Source organism: Marmota marmota, unplaced genomic scaffold (assembly GCF_001458135.2).
Source record: "Marmota marmota marmota unplaced genomic scaffold, marMar, whole genome shotgun sequence".
Classification (NCBI taxonomy): domain Eukaryota; kingdom Metazoa; phylum Chordata; class Mammalia; order Rodentia; family Sciuridae; genus Marmota; species Marmota marmota.
Window position 1 is genome coordinate 2,734,586 of NW_026000137.1, and position 18,109 is coordinate 2,752,694.

General features: G+C 34.9%; 1 protein-coding gene across 7 annotated transcripts in view; it reads right to left on the reverse strand.

Annotated features, from left to right (window-relative positions):
* Cdk14 (cyclin dependent kinase 14) overlaps nucleotides 1–18,109 on the reverse strand; it is a 614,076-nt gene that overhangs the window by 469,980 nt on the left and 125,987 nt on the right. For all 7 annotated transcript variants that reach the window (XM_048785430.1, XM_048785432.1, XM_048785433.1 and 4 more), the window contains one exon: nucleotides 3,782–4,027. In XM_048785430.1, the coding sequence (XP_048641387.1) occupies nucleotides 3,782–4,027 (246 nt within the window). The remainder of the gene's footprint in view (nucleotides 1–3,781; nucleotides 4,028–18,109) is intronic.

The window sequence follows — 18,109 nt, forward strand, 5'->3', positions numbered from 1 at the left end:
ATAAACAAATAAAGATATTGTGTCCAACTAAAAAAAAAAAAAAAAAGGCAGATAGCAAAGAATGAATTGGGAATCAGAATAGTCTAGTGTTTTCAATAGCAATGTAGGAACCTAAAAAACAACAAAACAAGGTCTTCAAATGTCTAGTAAAAAATGTTTTCTAAACTAGAATCATATATTAAGCCAGATTATTGAACAAATAATAAGCATTAATAAAGACATGCACATAATAATATGTGTAAGAGCCCTACTTGTTAGGGTCTGTAAACAAGTCAGGATGGCGCCTGGCATTTTGCCAGGGGGAGTGGTTTGTGAAGTAATGCTAGCGAGCCATTAAGTGTGGAGATTCCTTATTGGTTGACTGCTGTATCTAGTTTATGTTAATTAAGATAAGCTGTGTGTAATATATATATACCCCTCCTGTCCTACAATAAACGGCTCCCACTCCTGCTGTATCAATGTACACAAGTTGCTCGTCACCCCCCGGTTATTTTGCTGCAGCCGGACTGCGGCACCTGCTAGAAAATACTCTTCTACAAAACTGTGAAATAAACCAAGAAGTAAAATGAGAAGTAAACCCAGAGAACAGGTATTCAACATAAAACAAGAAGATAATATTCTCATGAAGGTGGTTTAGATAGTTAGAGATTAATCAATCCATATACAATTAGGACAAGGGAGAACTTGCAATGACAATCTCAGGAGAAAATCTGATAGATTACCTGATTCTCATTTGTTTCTGAGGATTTTTATAGTTTTGTCAAATAGTTATAGGCCCCCATTCATGATTAAAATCATACAACTCATGTTAATTGTGAACAAATGAAAAGAGGAGGCAACTGAAACTAGGAAAGGATAGAAGTTGAATCACAGAACACTCTGCTTCTTGACTATGAACAATACTTACATCATCAAAATTGGAGTATACATTTTGAATATTAAGTTAAGGCAAAAAAAAAAAAAGAAACGTATTTGGGAACAGAAATATAACACAGAAAATTCTCTCCGGGTGTGTTTCTTTCTATCCTGTAAATCACTAGTTGTATCTAAAGTCCAATTCCCTTCAACACTCCTTTGTGGTCTTTCTTTGCCTCCATTGAAACTGCCCCACACAGAATTCACTCCAACATTTTCTATTCAGGGCAGGAGTGCTTTGGTTTGTCATTTTAGAGATATATCCTAAGAAAGACTAGACACACCCAAATATTTTTATATCTCCCCAGATTCTTCTTGCACTTGCCTACTCAAGGGAGCCATTAGGGAACCCTCCCAGTTGCTGTTGCTATCTGCAGAATGGCCCAATAAGCCACCAGCATGTATTTGACAATTTGGGGGTTTCCTGGTTCTGAGAGGAGTCATTTCTTGTCCCTCTGCCTTCCCTAAGCGTCCTCCCTTACATTTTCGGATACCACAGAGCTCTTAAAACCGTAGATGGTTTGTTCACTCAGACCTTTTGTGAGGTTCATGAGATACTTTGTTGGAAATCTTATCCACTGCTTTTGATTTTACTATATAATCTACTCTAATTATATGAAGGGTTTCAAAACCTATGCCACTGCCATATGCCCAGAATTCTCTCCTGTTTGACAATTTAAGCTATGTTCAAATACCACTTTAATAAAAATATAAAATTTAATTTTAATAAAAGATAAATACAGAGCATATCATATGGATGGATGAGTCCTCTTTTCATGATAATGATTTTAATTAGTACCTGAGTAAAAATCAAAAACAAATATCCAAATCTCACTGTTAAATTTTTACATTATGACATATGCACTGATTTTTAAAACTGCATGAACTCAGTAGCAATAAGCACCCTCATTACCCAGATCTTGGTTTCTAAATATCATTGTGAGAGTTCTCTGGAGAAATGGCTGGTTCTAGGTCACAGAGAGGAAAAATACAATATAAACCAAAAGCATCTTGTAAGACCAGAAAATAAGGAAATAATCAAAAGAAAGGGATGAAAACTGCAAAATGACACTAGAGACAAGCTAAAAAAGCTCCCAATGGCTAAAGTAAGAACAATTAGCAGCAAAAGAAATAATGCATTAGTGGATTATGACTATAATTTCCAGACAAAACATATTATCAGATAAATTTTCAGGTACACAGTAAGTAAATTTTTTTAGTATAAGAATGCATTGTTGTAATATCTGGAATGCAAATTTCTATATATCATTTATACATTGATACATATTATAATATTATGATAACTACATAGTAAAATGCATAATTAGGAATTGATCATTCTCAACAACTCCTTTCATTTCTCCTACATAATTTAAATCTAAAAATTCTTCCAGGAGTTAATGATGAATCTTTGATACATGATACACACACACACACACACACACACACAGGTAAGGATTATGAAGGAAATGTCTAAGAAATAATCAGATAATCAATTCTCACAATAATATTACATTAATAATATTTACTTCAGCCTTGTTAATATAAAATATACCATAAGATTATGCGAAGTCATTCAGTTTAATTTAACTGAAGTGTCAATACTCTTCTAGCAGTTGACATTTCAAGCTCAGTTTTTGCCTTCATAAAATTTACAGCTTAAAATTTGTGAAATGGCAGGTGTTTCTTGGAAAGATAGCAGAATTAAAATTCTCTGAGCATTTCCTTACCTTCTAAACTCTTAAAACATCTAAGTCAAAAAATTATGTGTAGATTAAACCTGAAAATTATTTAATTTCAAATGACAGTGGGATTTTTTTTACCATGTTAAATGCAGGCCATTCTTGAAAGTATGAGTTCCAGGAAAAATTTTACAGATATAGAGCAGCAATAACCTTGGAATTTTATCTTTTTCTATGGACTGAATATTTGTGTCTCTCCAAAATTCATGTTGAAAATCTTCAATCCCCAATGTAATAGTATTAGGAGATTAGGCCTTTGTAAGATAATATGATCATAAAGTTGGAGCCCTATGAATGGAATTTGTGCCCTTATAATAAGATAATAAGAGATATGAGGGAGAGGATCGATCTCCCCCACACCCTGTGAGGATACAGGGGAAAAAAATGGCTATTTGCAAACCAAGCAGAATGTCCTCACTAGACACCAAATTTGGTAGAAACTTGATCTTGAATTTCACAGCTATAGAACTGTAAGAAAGAAATTTCTTTTGTTTAAGCCACTCAATCTATGATATTCTGTTATAGCAACCCAAACCAAGGCAACCTTCTTAGGTCAAAAGAAAAGAGTTGCCTTTAGAGTTTGGTAAATTTCATGATCATCTGGAGAAATGGCTGGTTCTAGGTCACAGAGAGGAAAAATACAATATAAACCAAAAGCATCTTGTAAGACCAATTTTAATGTATAACTCTTAGGTTCAAAAATATTTCCATTGAAAACAAACTGTAATACCACATATGAACAACTTTTGACATTTATTCTAAAATGATACTTTGTGAATTCACTAATCAAAACAGACACAATAAAGTTCAAGAACCTCTCCAAGAGTTTGAAACACAAAATATTTTTAATCAAAATTTCTCTATCTAAAAACAACTTTTAAAAAAGAATTTTTTTCCAAAAATAGAGTCATTTCATTCATTTGCTTGCTGGGTGCTTATGATTAAAGAGTCTGCATACAATTTTCTTCTCCTCTCTCTCCTTCCCAAACATTAAACCACCCTGGGAGAAAACCCATAAAAACACACTGATAAAAACATCTGCTGTCTTTCAACACAGCGTGCTACTATTACAAGAGGGATAGTCTCCCTGTTTACCCTGTGATAAATGAGGAGACTGCACTTACCGAGCTGGGGCTGGAGTGCCGCCTAACTTTAGGTGATTCTTTGCCAGCAGAGGAGGTCTTAAAGTTAATGCAGGCATTGTTCTCAGAATGTACCCTCTTTACTTGATTAGTTGGTTTCTCAAATGGGTCAAAAGTGCTCTGTGTCCTCTGAACCCTGACTTTTTTATCCTCAGGAATTGTGTCCAGGTGTTTGATCACTGAATCCATCCCCTGACAGTTCCGTGTAGACATCTTTGTGACACATATCTGGAAAATAAAATAAATTAAATTCAGAATTCTCCACTGAAACTTTAATATCACTAAACATGCTGGGCTACCATTCTAGAAAGTGTGCCAATTTATACTCCAGGAAATATCCAAAAAGCCCAAATTCTAAAAGCCACAGTAAACCTTTCATTCTCACAATCATTCTTTTTATGCTTACTCAGAGCTTCCATTTTTAAAAATTATCTCTAAATCAAGAAGCTTATTATATAGACTACTAGCCTTACGTGGTCCTTGAACTCTGTCATATGCTTTATCCAAGTGGATATTTCTGAATATTAAGAGGGTAGTAACTTGACTTAATTAAAAAAAAAAAAAAGGTTGGGTTGAATCAGACACTTTAACCAACTGACCATCATCTACAGGCTTAAAGGTGGGGAAGGCACTATTTTTTGCTTAAAAATATTATGTTTGAATATATATACACATATACATGTATATATAAAATCTGTCTCCAACTTGATTTCAGCTACAAACTAGAATAGAGCTAATGATTAGAGATGCTAAAGAATTGAGGATAATTGTGGGTTTTTCTTTTTAAGTCCAAAGCTAACAGATATATAGAAATAACACTATCAATGAAAAACACTTAACATTTCAAGAGTTTGTTTTCATTATTCCACTAGATCTCTACTTCCTTCCCAATATCTTCATTCTCTTCATACTCACAGCCTACTCTACTCTCATTTTAGTCTAACTTTTGCTTCTGTTTTTTACTTTGTTCTAACCCTTTAATTCTCCTTAACCCCTGGAGATTCTGGTGTCTTTAAGAAGGAAATGTGCAGTCTCTAACTTGTCTGCAAACCTAAGAGTTATTGTTTATCTTAAATGTTCCCCAAAGGCTAGTGTGCTTGGTCTCTAGGCCATGGCATTACTAAGAGGTAGTGGAACTTTCAGGAGGTGGAGCCCAGTGGAGGGAAGCCAGATAAGGGGGGGCAAGCCCTTGAAGGAGGCATTGGGACCTCGGTCCTTTCTCCAACAGGCTCCAGCTTCCCAATCACCATGAACTGAGTAGCTCTGCTCTTTTGTTTGCTGCCCAATATGCTGTTCTGTTCCATCGCTGGCCCAAAGTTACAAAACCAAATGACCACGTCCTGAAGCTCTGTGACCGTGAGCCAAAAATAAGTGTTTCCTGCTTTTAAGTTGTTTATTTTATGTATTTTGTCACATCAACAGCAAGATAACAGACTAGGTAACTTTATTATTCTCTTTATAGAAAAGATTACTGTAAATGAAATTGCTCTTAGAATCTTTTTCTAAGAAAAGATTTTTTCTATGAAAAGTTTTCATATCCTTATATGCTATCAAATGAAGAAAGCCAGAAGAAATTTAAGAAAAGCCCACATAATTCATGTAAAAATTACAAGTTTCTCAGAATAAAATGTAATGGTTGATTTCTTATGAGGAATAAATTTGTCTATGTATATGGATGTGTACAGACACAGAGACACATACAGAAACAGTCAGAGATATTAATATTTTGGGGTGTATCAGCCTGTAAGCATAGAAAGAAACACACTAAGCTTAACTGCATATACCTCCAGACATATGGAATTGCATGATAAAGGATAAGATCAGTAATTTTCATCACTCCTACATTGTCTGAATTACATAATAAATGTGCCAATTTATGTAATTTTTTAAACCAGTAAAGTAGAAAAGTATGTATGATCAAACTAACTTCTTTTATGTTTTGATATTATTTTTTAAAATTAAATATTAAGTATCAACTCTTGTGACAGGATTGTGTCTCTACTACTAAGCACAGGTTCCATTATAAGTCAAGTGTGAAGAATAATATCATGCATTTTAGTATACCACAAAACTGCAAAAGATGTTTTTTTTAAAGACTGAAGGTAGAATCTCCTACTCATGATCAAACCCTAGCAATTTATCACAAGTGCATTAAAAGCACTCAATATTTTTAAGGGCTTATATTCTTTTTAAAGTAGTGAAGAAAAGATTGTCACATTACTGAAGCAACTCAGTTACACCTGGGCCCAAAAGATCAAAAGTCAATAAACTTAAGCATAATAAATACAAAGAAAAATATGTAAAGGCACATCAAAATCAAATTTGTAGTAACAATGCATATACAAAAGAAGAAAGTTCTCAAAATGATGATCTTGACTTCTGCCTTAAGATACTGGGGAAAGAAGAGCAAATGAAACCTAAAATAAGTGGAAGATTAAAACAAATAAATAAATATTAGAGTGAAAATAAATGAAATAGAAAACAGAAAACCAATATACCCAAAAGCTGAAGATAAAAATTTGATAAATCTCTAGCCACCCTGATAAAACAAAAAAGTAGAAAATATATATTGCCAATATTAGAAATGGGAGAGATAGCAACACTAACATTTCTACAGATACTATACTATGAACAATGTTATACCAATAAATTCAGCAACACAGACAAAATTAAACAAATGTCCTGAAAGACAAAAGCTACCAATATTCCCTCAAAAAGAAATAGATAAATTGAATAGACCATATCTATTAAAGATACTATATTTTGAGCCAAAACCATAAACAATTTCCAGGACTCAATGGCACCACTGATAAAGTAATATTTAAGGAAAAAAATAAAACTAATTCTTTCAAAAGTTCTCCAAAATATTGAAGAGGAAGGACTATTTCCCAATTCATTATTTGAGGTCAGCATCATACCAATACAAAAATCAGACAAAAAATATTATAAGGAAACCGCAGGCTCAATCTCTCTCATGAACATGTAGACACAAAATTTTACTGGTCCACTTTTAACAAAGTGAATTCAATAACATATCTAAAAGATATTAAATCATGACAATCTAGTATTAATTTCAAGGATGCAAGGTCAACTTAAGATTAAAAATGCATAATGTTGCATCTCTAAAATGGTTCTCAATGGCACTCATTTCTAGGTATCCTTCTTATTATTTAATTCTCAACTCTTAACTATAGACTGCATTTATTGACATGTATCCAATAGAGTATGGCAGAAATCATGAGATACTACTTCAGAGAAAATATTATATAAAAGACAATAGATTCTGCATTGTTTTTCTACCTCCTTTTCCCTCATTCTCATTTCCTCTCCCTTATATCACTATTTCTGGGGGGGGGGGGGGGGGGGCAGCCTATCTTGAAGCAGCCCTGTGGAGAGGCAGATACAGAAGGACTGAGGCCTTAAAACAACCAAATAAGTAGAGCCTTCAAGTGCAAATGCAATTTCAGTTTTTGTTTAACTGGAACGTCACCTATAACACAGAGAGATGGAGGCACACAGATAAGAAACACCTGGATTCAAGACCCACAAAAACTGTGAGATTAAAAAAAAAATGTTGGTTGCTCTGAAATTTTAAATTATGGGATAATTTCTTATGTAACAAAGATAAATAATACACAAAATTTTTTAAAATCATATGATCATCTCGATATCTTAGAGAAAAGAAAGCATTTGACAAATTCAACACCCATTCATGACACTCTGAATGAGACTTCCTCAACCTGATAAAGGGCATCTAAAATTTTCTAACATCATATATAATGATGGGAGACTGACCACTTTTCACCCCAAAACAGAAGCAACTCAAGTATGTCCACTCACAGCACTTTGATTCAACATTGCATTGTAAGTTCTAGATGATAAGGCAAGAAAAATAAATAAAAGCTATTCACATTGAAAAGAAAGAAAGAAAACTGAATGTTCAAAGAACATATGTATGCAAAAAATCTAATGAAATCTATAAATGCAAAAGCCACTTAGGAAAATGAGTGATTTTTATCAAGGGTGAAAAAGATAAAATCAATATATAAAAATCATTCATATTTCTAGAAATTAGGAAAAAAATCAGAATTTCAAATACCAGTTACAACAGCATCAAACACTATAAAATAAACTTAACAAACAAACAAAAAAAGAACCCTATACAAACCTGTAACAGAAACTATAAAATATGGCAGAGGAAAGTAAAAGCTAAGATGGGCGTATAGGAGAGTCAGGGAGGCAGGACACAAATAAAGGAGACTAATTCAGGGGTCTTGACATTTATTGTAACATTTTCAAGAGAAATCTAATCTCTGTGCTTCAACTATAAAATATTAGTACTTATTGCTTTTATTTATTACATAAAATATTAGTAGCCTATTTATATATCTGTACAAATGCATATAAATAATAATATGAAAAAGATATTAGTGGGATTTGAAATAGAAAAAGTGATATGTTTTAATTCCATTGCTAGCCCCAAAATTTAGCACCAGGAAGCACAGATGCCACCATCTCTTAGTTCTGCCAAGGAGAATATGGAGCTTTCTAACCTTATATGCTACTTTTTATTCAAGGTCTTTGAAGCATATTAGTAAATTATACTTCTTCAGATAAAAACTGTATTTTTCCTCACTTAAAATACACAGGTAAAGTTTAACTTTGTAGCATATGTACACCAGTGCAGCCACAGAACAAAAACATTAGCACAGGAAAAATGACAAATGTCACTTCCCCTGGACTGCAGACGAAGGGAGGGTAATCAGGGCCCCTTAAAGCTAAAGGAATGAACTTTATTCTTAACCAGTTCATGAAATCATATAAATCTCTCATTTGCTGCCCTTCATGCTACCAACTCTAGCAAACCTAAGCCTCCCAAGGTTATCTGCTGTCTTTGAGAGAATGAGGCACACCATTTGGAAATTCTGTCTATACAATTTAAGCCAGAGAAACTACTACAGAATCTACTGCAAGTTAAGCCTTATCTCTATCTATATATGTTCTGAGTCAGATAGCCTTATTTAAAGGATCTGAGTATGGCACAATGGATAAGGGTAAAGATCAACTATTTACTTATAGAAAACCAGCTTTCCAAAGTATTCTATTACTAGGACAGATGAGGGGCAGCTTTTTCCTAATGTTTAGGGGTGGGGGGAATACATTTAAATAGCTAAACCTAAAATATTTCCCAGGAATATTTTGAAGCCATTCCACATTTACCATATTCACCAAGTAGTAGCAGATGATAACAATAAATATAGAAAATAATCAACATACATTTCTTAGAAACTGTATGATTTAATAGATACATACCTAGGGTGGTGATTTCACTTACTACATTGACAAACATTTCTTGCTAATTAGTTCCTAGATCATATGTTACACTTGATCTTAGCCAAAAGGCCAAGAAGTGATAATATGTTAATTTTAAACTATATCAGTATCCTGCAGTAGTTTTCAGAGTACTACATTATTCAGGCACTCCACCAGAACACATGTGAGGCTCAAAATCTTCTCACATATGGTATACATACGTATACCATCACAAGCAAGGATGCTGCCCCTTTTCCAAAAGTCCCTTGCTCAGTGCCTGGCCCACAGTAAAGCTCAATTAAACAGACTAATAAATTAATAAATCATATTCAAGAAGATTCACTTAAATAAGTGATCTTCACACTTTCTTGCTAAAAGAGCTGATACATTTATTTACAAAAGCCATTATCAAAACAATGCCATCTTGACAAATTAAACATATATATTCATAAAATGCTATCAACAAAATATTCTTTAACTGCAAACTCATTGTGATAGTCAGAATTCTAAAATGACACCCAATAGCCCTTGCCTTTGAATAATTCCCCTTCTTTTGGATGTGATTATAATGAGACAGTTCGTGATTATAAATTTTGCTACATGGCAAATGGGAGATTAAGTGGATGGGCATGACATAACCAGTGAGCCCTTTAAAATCAGACCGTTTTCTCTAACTAATGGCAGAAGAGAATGTGAGGGATGTGATCTGGCTAGCCTGGAGAAAAGCAAAAGTTCATGCTATAAACCAAACTGCCTGCAGGGCCTACATGGTATGGACTAGTGTCTGCCTGAGAGCTAACAGGAAAATGGGGATCACTGTCTTGCATACACAAGAAAATTAATTCTTGATCTTATAAAAGGATCCCAAACCTTAGATAAGAACCACAAGTCCAGATACCACCCCAATTTAAGCCTAAGATCTTGGGAAAAGAAAACAGCCACAGCATGACCTGACTTCTAAGCTATGGAAGCTGTGAGATAATAAACCAGTGTGTTGTGGAACTTCACTACACAGCAATAGAAAACTAATAGACTTTTTTGGAAATTGCTTGAAGCACACTGACATTTGAGTAATGTTTTAAAGGAACAAAATACCACTTTCCAAATTCTATATACTATATCAGATCCAGAGAAAATAAGTGATGAGTCTCATGACTACTGTCAATGTATGACCATATATTGAGAGTCTGTGGCATCACATAACTCCATCAGTACTATAAAGTTCATCAACAAATTTGTCACATAAGTTTATATACAATTTAAGCTGTTCTGCACTTCAGTTGAGTCTGTGTGAATAAAATCGGTATCAGCACTGGCTTTGTTCATGAGTCTTCATCCAGGAAAGTAATCTATACTTGAATTTTCCACATTAGGGCAAAGTAACTGTTCTGGAAAAGATTCAGGTTTCCAATATTTGGGATGAGCTACTTAAATGTGATCTAGCCATCTCTGTTAACCGCAAACACAACAGAAAGCATCCTTGTTGGCCTCCAAGCTTATAGGGCAATTCGTCCCTGTAAACCCAAGTAAAGCAAGGAGAGAGACAACTTAGAGAAAGACCCAGGTGAGGTAAAGTAAGAACAGTGTTCATTCCTCCCCAAAAGTTTGCAATTCCTGGCAAATCTTAGATTAAAACTATTGAAGTTCATGAAGAGAAGGGTGAGCAGCCTAGATCTAGCATGAAAGAGGACCCTGGAGAGCAGAATACACACTGGTGCTACTCCCCAGTGACTGTGTCTTCATGTGAATCCTTCTATGAACCTCTAAGCAACTTAAATAAATTCTTCCACTCCACAAACAGAATTTCTTTCCACAAAACAATGCTTATGGTCAGTGCACTAGAATGTATTGGTTAAAGATAAAACATCATGTATTATGAAAATTCTGGAAGAGAAGTACATAGGTCAAATTGGAAAAACATCAGTGGGTAACCCCTAGGGCCTCAAAAAGTCAGATTTTTCCAGTCAACAGATACTAATCCTCTTGTCTATTATTAAATTTCAGGTGCAATCCTAGTGCCCAGATTTGGGCCTGTGTTCTAATTCTCCACTAAGGAAAAGAAGGGATCCTTCCAAGGTAATGGCTTCCAGCTGAGAAACATCCAGGTGTCACCAAAAAAATCAAGATACTTTCAAAAACTCAGGAGCAATGCTAGCAGGACAGAGGAGCATGTCTGACGGGACTTTTACTGACCAAACTGTTATTGTTTATTTGAGGATCAAAAGAAAAAATAAATACGGCTCAATGGAATGAGTTACCCTAAGACTAGGAGTTCATTATGATTTCTAAAGAGAAAAGTTACTATAAAGAGTAAATGGCAGTTATAATATGAAAAAAGGGTGAACAAATAAGATAAGGTTGGCTTTACTACAGAGAATGCTGTGTAGTCAAGTAGTGTGGAACAAAGTAGGAACTGTATGGAGAATAGGAATGGCTGCTCAAGGCCGGTGGGGAAGGACTACACAGTAGGGGTGTGGAAAGAAGAGCAACTCAGCATGCTCCAGTGATAAAGACCTGGTCAACAAACAGAACTCCATGCTAAATGGAGGGAAATATTTACTCAGCAACATTTTTAAAAGTACACATCTTGCAAAGAAAACTTATGGGAAACCAATACAGGAGCCATTTTTAAAAAAAAAAAATGTGTTAACTTTTAATAATATATGTGAAACTTAACCCTGAAAAAATGAAACTGAGCTGGAATGCCCACTCAAATTTGATAACACAAACATATCTCAACATCACAAAGCTACCTTAGCTTAGCTATCTATGCTAAGCCCCAGGCCAACATCATTCTAAATGGAGAAAAAATTGAAGGCATTCCCTCTAAAAACTGGAACAAGATAGGGATACCCTCTTTCACCACTTTTATTTAACATAGTTTTTGAAAACACTGGCCAGAGCAATTAGACAAAAGAAATTAAAGGGATACATATAGGAAAAGAAGAACTCAAATTGGCACTATTTGCTGATGATATGATTCTATACCTAGAACACCCTAAAAGTTCTACCAGAAAACTTCTAGAACTAATAAATGAATTCAGCAAAGTAGCAGTATATAAAATCAACACCCATAAATCAAAGGCATTTCTGCATATCAGTGACAAATCCTCAGAAAGGGAAACGAGGAAAACTACCCCATTTACAATAGCCTCAAAAAAAAAAAAATAAAATAAAATACTTGGGAATCAACTTAATGAATCACTAATTTGGAAAGGCAACCAAGACCCCAATGGTCAAAAACTCAGTCCTCAGATCCTGTAACCTGAGCTGTTCCGAGAAGGTGTTGTTTTACCTGTGACTCACAATCCCAAGACATTTTTTTAAAAAAAAAAGACTACTGAACCTCTAGAAGGAATCTAAATGAGTGGATCTAAAATCCAGGAAGGTAAAGAAATAATAATGAAATCAATTCAACCCACAGTACTAGTGTTTTAAAATACAGGAAGTATCAAATGTAGTGATATAATTTGCAGTAATCATATTTGTGCATGCATTCTTTGTTTGAAGTATCTGAGATATATTCAAATAATCAGTCCGCACTAAATTATTATGTGGAATTAAAGGGGTTTGATTAAGTCTCTAACCAGTGTTTAAATAGAGAGAGAGAAATTGGTGATCAAAATTACTTTTATTAGCTACATATATTTTTAAGGCAATAGCTACAAGACTACAAGCAATAGCTGTTTCAGGCACAAAACCCCAGATGTTCCATATACTCTCACTGTCCTTTACACATGCCTTGTCAGTGGTCTCAGCCTGAAATGACTTCCACCCACACCAAGCCACGACTTGTCTCAAAAATAACTTTACCCAGGTGCCCTTGCTGATTTCATCTTACCCAAGGCTTTGCTAAACAAAAGTCCTCAGTGACTATGCATTTAGTCTGCTTCAGTATTTTGCATACCTTACATTGTAACTCTTCCCTTTAACAATAATCTCAACAACCTGATTATCTCCTCCATGGGGAAAGACTGCATCTTATATTCAGTTTATATCTCCCAAGAGCACCTTTCCTTCAAATCTTCTTTCAAAAGTCTAGTAAAGGTTTGTTGACTAATTCATGGAAAAGGAGGAAAAAAAAGAAAAAGAAAAGCTGTTTTCTCAAACCATAGCTTTCCAAAGAAAATGCCTCTGGTACCTTTTCTGCCCAAGGCCCACTGCAGTAAATAGCTATCATGAGCCCCATGTGAAAACAAGACATTCCAATATTAATGGGAATTAAGAATGTTTTCTATGACTACATTCTTTCACACTTAACTTACTCCATTTAGAAACTGAAGTGACAAGAATCACATAAGCAGGGATGTCTCACGGTATTTGAAAACACATTAAAAAAGAAAGAAATCATCACAGATGCCAAAATAAACTTGTTATTTTTTTCCAAGTAAACTCAATGCCACTTAATATTGCAATCCAGGTGAGTGATGCAACCACACCCATGCATTCATCTCAATCAATTCATTTGGTCCACTCACTGTTAACAGAGGTTTGTTCTTTTACTGGCAGATTCTAAACTCAGGAAAAACTGCTAGAAATTCAAACAGCACTAGAAGCTCCCAAAGTCACAGTTTGACCTAAAATTTTAGCTTAGAGCCATGTAAACCCCAGCAACTGTCTATTGAAGGCACAGCAGTGGATGTGAAAGAGCACAACTTAATTCAGTTAAGGTTGGCATTCGTTTCAAAAAGAAAATTCATTCGGGCTGAAAATTGTCCTCTTGAATCAACCATTTTCTGATGACTGGCTTTTTTTTTTTTTTAAGAGCTCTAGCAGGCACTAGAAAAGAATTGGTTTAAAAGACTCCAAGTTGACCCACAGCAAATATGCATCATGCATCAAGAAGTAGCTACATCATCATCTTCTGACATTGGTGAAAAAGAATATATATCACAGGTCTAACACAAAACCAAAGTAGGCAAAAACCTTGACAATCTCTTATGTTTGTTTTCTCCCCTTGCCCATTTCCCTGTGAGGGAGTGAGTGCTTTCTCCTCTCAGTAACTTCTCTCAAAATCTGCTCCCTAGGGAAAAAACACCATCATTCATTTACAAGTTAAGTACTTAAATCGTAGTCTTGTCTCTCCCTGAATTTTTTTAACATTATGGAAGAAAAGCTTCCTGCCTTGTGAAAGTGATTTCTGCTCCCATCCATCATCAGGAGATAGATGAACCCAAATACTCTAGGGTAAAAAGGAAGAGGAGGAACTCCTAATGCCACTGGAATCACCTATGACAGCTGTCTTCAACTACAACTAACCTGTAGGATCTAAAAGCATGCTTTCCTCTAATTGTGGGGTGTGGTCTTCTCTTTTCCCCTCAACAGTGTGTGTATGGGAGTGGGGGTGGGTGGGTAGAGATCAAAGTGTGAACAGCCACAGAGAAAAGACAACCAGTAGAATGTGTTATTTATATGTATATGGAGGAGATACATGTAAGAGTGTCTTTACTTTACAGCTATATTTTATCAGAACCGGGCTCTTGCCCGAGATCACCTACAGATCATCATTTCTTATACATAAGTCAGAACTAAGTCACTTGTAACAAGCCTCCTAAACCCTCTGGGCCTCATTCTTCTCATCTGTTAAATGATACAGCTGAAGGAAGCAGCTCTTTTGATCTTTCATAGCTTTAATGTTCAACCATGAACTCTGGGTGGCAGTTTACAGAGACATATGATTAAAATAGATAACTAGATAAGACAAGGAATGTAAATTTGTTTTTTGTGCTTTCTCTTACATGGCACTTTCCCTTAGGATTTTAGGGTTTTAGAAAAAAAATGGAGATGATGCTTAGAAGGATGGAGAGCATGCTCTCTTGGTGTTTCCAATCTTCTCTAATTTTCCTTAACTATGAAATTCTGGCATTTTTTTCCTCACTGACAGCACCAGGGCATTTGGGCTGAGGAAGTACTTCTGTGAAACGTTGTGCAACAATACATGTTGCAGGACCTTGGCAGCCCTGGTGCTATTAAATGCCAGTCCTGCCCCTACATCACTGTAACCAATGCAATGAAAAAAGCCCTCACTGCAAACTACATCATTTTCAGAATGTACCTCATGATCTGTTATTTAAATACTCTACTGTCACCTATTTTCATATAAGCTGCTGTGGAATTTGCTTTAATATGTTTGGTTTATTTTGTTGGAATGGCAGGAGGTCTATTTGGTTTTATGCTCTTTCTCGTGTATTAATTTTATTTTCATGACCCAACTGTAAACACCTTGAGCACATAAAATATAATTTCCCTTTCTTTAGTGTCCCTAAAGCACTAAAGAATGGCCATTAAATGGGTCTTCTGTTAATATTTACTCAACGAAGGGTTAGTCTCCTAATTATACGTCTTCCCCTTTAGTTAAAAATAGCCCCTTAGAAAATTAGTCCTAAGAAACTACATTAAAATGAGGTAATTTCCAAGTTGAGATCTTTTCCAGTCAATGAAATCAGCTATTTCCACTCACCAGGATTCAATGTCTAATAATGTGGTTTCACTTTAAAATGCTTATTTCTCTACTGAATGATTTCTTTGGGGTCTGATCTAATTTCATTTGACTCCTGAATTCATCAACTAATGGATATGGTAGAATGGAAAACTCTTGAGACACTGTATTCTTTTATGCTGCTTCAATGACTATAGTTTTGTTATAACCTTTACTGGGCTTCAGTGCTTACCATCAACAGACTGAATAACTGTTTCCCTAACTGTGTTATAAAATATTTAGATGGTCTTCCCAGCAGCTTAAGCTTGGACAAATGTCACTAAAATAATTTTATTTAGCTACTTTATCTTTTGCTCTAATTATATGCTTGAGATTAGGTATATTAAATATAGTTTTGCTTATAGCTTCATATATAGATGATTTATTTATTGACCTCTAGGTTCTTCATTTCAACCAAATCATAATGATGCATTTAACATAAGGTTTATTGAACATTCATAGGAAGGACAGAAGTACCACCCCTATTATTAATTGAGGCCTATATAGGTTTTCAGCACATTGTTATCTTTGGGCATCAAAATTTCATCTGGGGTTTTCTTTGACACCTTGCTGCTTACAAACCAGTAGCCCTGGCATCACCCTGCATGTGAAGCACATCATGGTCCTATTGAGCTGGTATCTAGAATTTTAACTAGATCTCTAGTTGACATATTCACACATTAAAGCTTGAGACATGGTACTTAATCACATAAGGATACACTCTGCTGTTATGGTCAAATAAGAGATAAAAATTGCAAGAGAAGAAAACTCCTTCAGAGACCAAATTTGTTGCAGTTTCCAGATACAACAAGAGTGATAATGTGTCACTGTTCATTGGGTGACATATTTTTGTCCAAACTTCCCAAAAATATTAAGTCTTAATATAATTTTAAACTCTGAAATGTTTTCTGACATCATTACACAATATACGTATGAATACAAATAGCAATGGAAGTAGAGTGGGGGGTAAAGAAAGAAAATACCTGTAGCATAAGAACATATAGAATATTACTTCCTACATGGAAATGTATGGATCATATGTAAATATATTTATAACACATGAGCTATATTTTGCCATTGGCAGCCATATCTATTTTTTTAAAATATCACAACATTTTTCTAAGGAAAACTAAACCCAAAACCTTGCTACACTTTTTATTTATCGGGGCTTATTTGGTTGCTTTGGGGGAAAAAATAATAAAAGGAAATCACTACGGAACAAGAAAAAAATTTAAAGGAACTTAGACTTTTAAGAGTACCATGAGTCCTAAAACAAGTCCTTCCTCGGGGGGGGGGAATTAAAAGCCCTCCAGATTGGACAGAGCATATGAACTCCTACTCTAACTCTGTGGAAAGCTGGGTGAGACATCTTTCAGATACTGTTTCCACCAAAAACTTATTAAATATCACAAAAGATTAAGACAGAAAGAAGGTGGCATGTAAATTTTTAACTCCCACTTGATATGTACAATTATATACTAATTCATTGTGGGGGGCAAGAATGTAGCATTTATATCCTGTGGTCAAATCAGTATCCAGTTCTGGGAGGTGAGCTGTAAGAATTAACATGACTATCCCCCCACCACCACCACATTTTTAGGGTACATGAAATGAGAATTTACACCGACAGCAAAGGAGAGAATGTCCTAAGATTCCACAAAGCAAAAGTCTGTGCCAACCTACAAAATTCCCACAGATATAGGGGGGAAATGGAATACCCATTCTTGACAAAATAGAAGGACCAAGCTACCCAAGTAGCTCACACTGCATGGCTGATTAGTTTCTTCATCAAGACACGATTCCCTTAAAGCTCTAATTCTAGAAAAGAGTCTATTCCTGCTCATAGGGACTTTCTCCCCTCTCCTAATTTAAATATAGCTCTTCTTTTTTATTATATTTTGTCTTTGGTCCTACCTAAGAAGAGGAAATCAGAGTGTATTTAAAAAAAAACAAAAAAATTATATGATGCAGAATTATAAAATACCCTGGCAAGGGAAACTGACCAATGTTATCTATAGCAATTGGAAAACTAAGAATGTCAGAATTATTCATAACTAATAAACAGAACAGGCTGAACTGAAAATCAATAATGTGGGCCAAAACAGTTTGTACCTGTACACGCAAGCTTAGTTTACCAGGTATTTTTAAACATCATAAGGATTGCAGAAGCTGTCATTTGGCTCAAGGGCTGTGCAAAGGACAGTCTCAGGCACCATTTGAATCCTGTTTTGTTCACTTCTGATTTCCACTGAACTTCCCCTACCTTGTTTATACTAAAGCAGGCCAGTTTTTCCTTTATGTATCTACCTTTCAAATATCTGTAGCTTACTCTTCTGTCCCTGATGCATGATAAGGCATCCAGAAAGTGCAACAATATTAAAAAATAAAAATCAAAAATAATACATTACTAGAGGCATGACTGATCCGTTAGGACCTGGATTCTTTTCCCCTGGTAACTATATGAACAGCATTTAAAAATAAGGATTATAAATATTTTTAAATTTCTTCCCTGAAGGAGA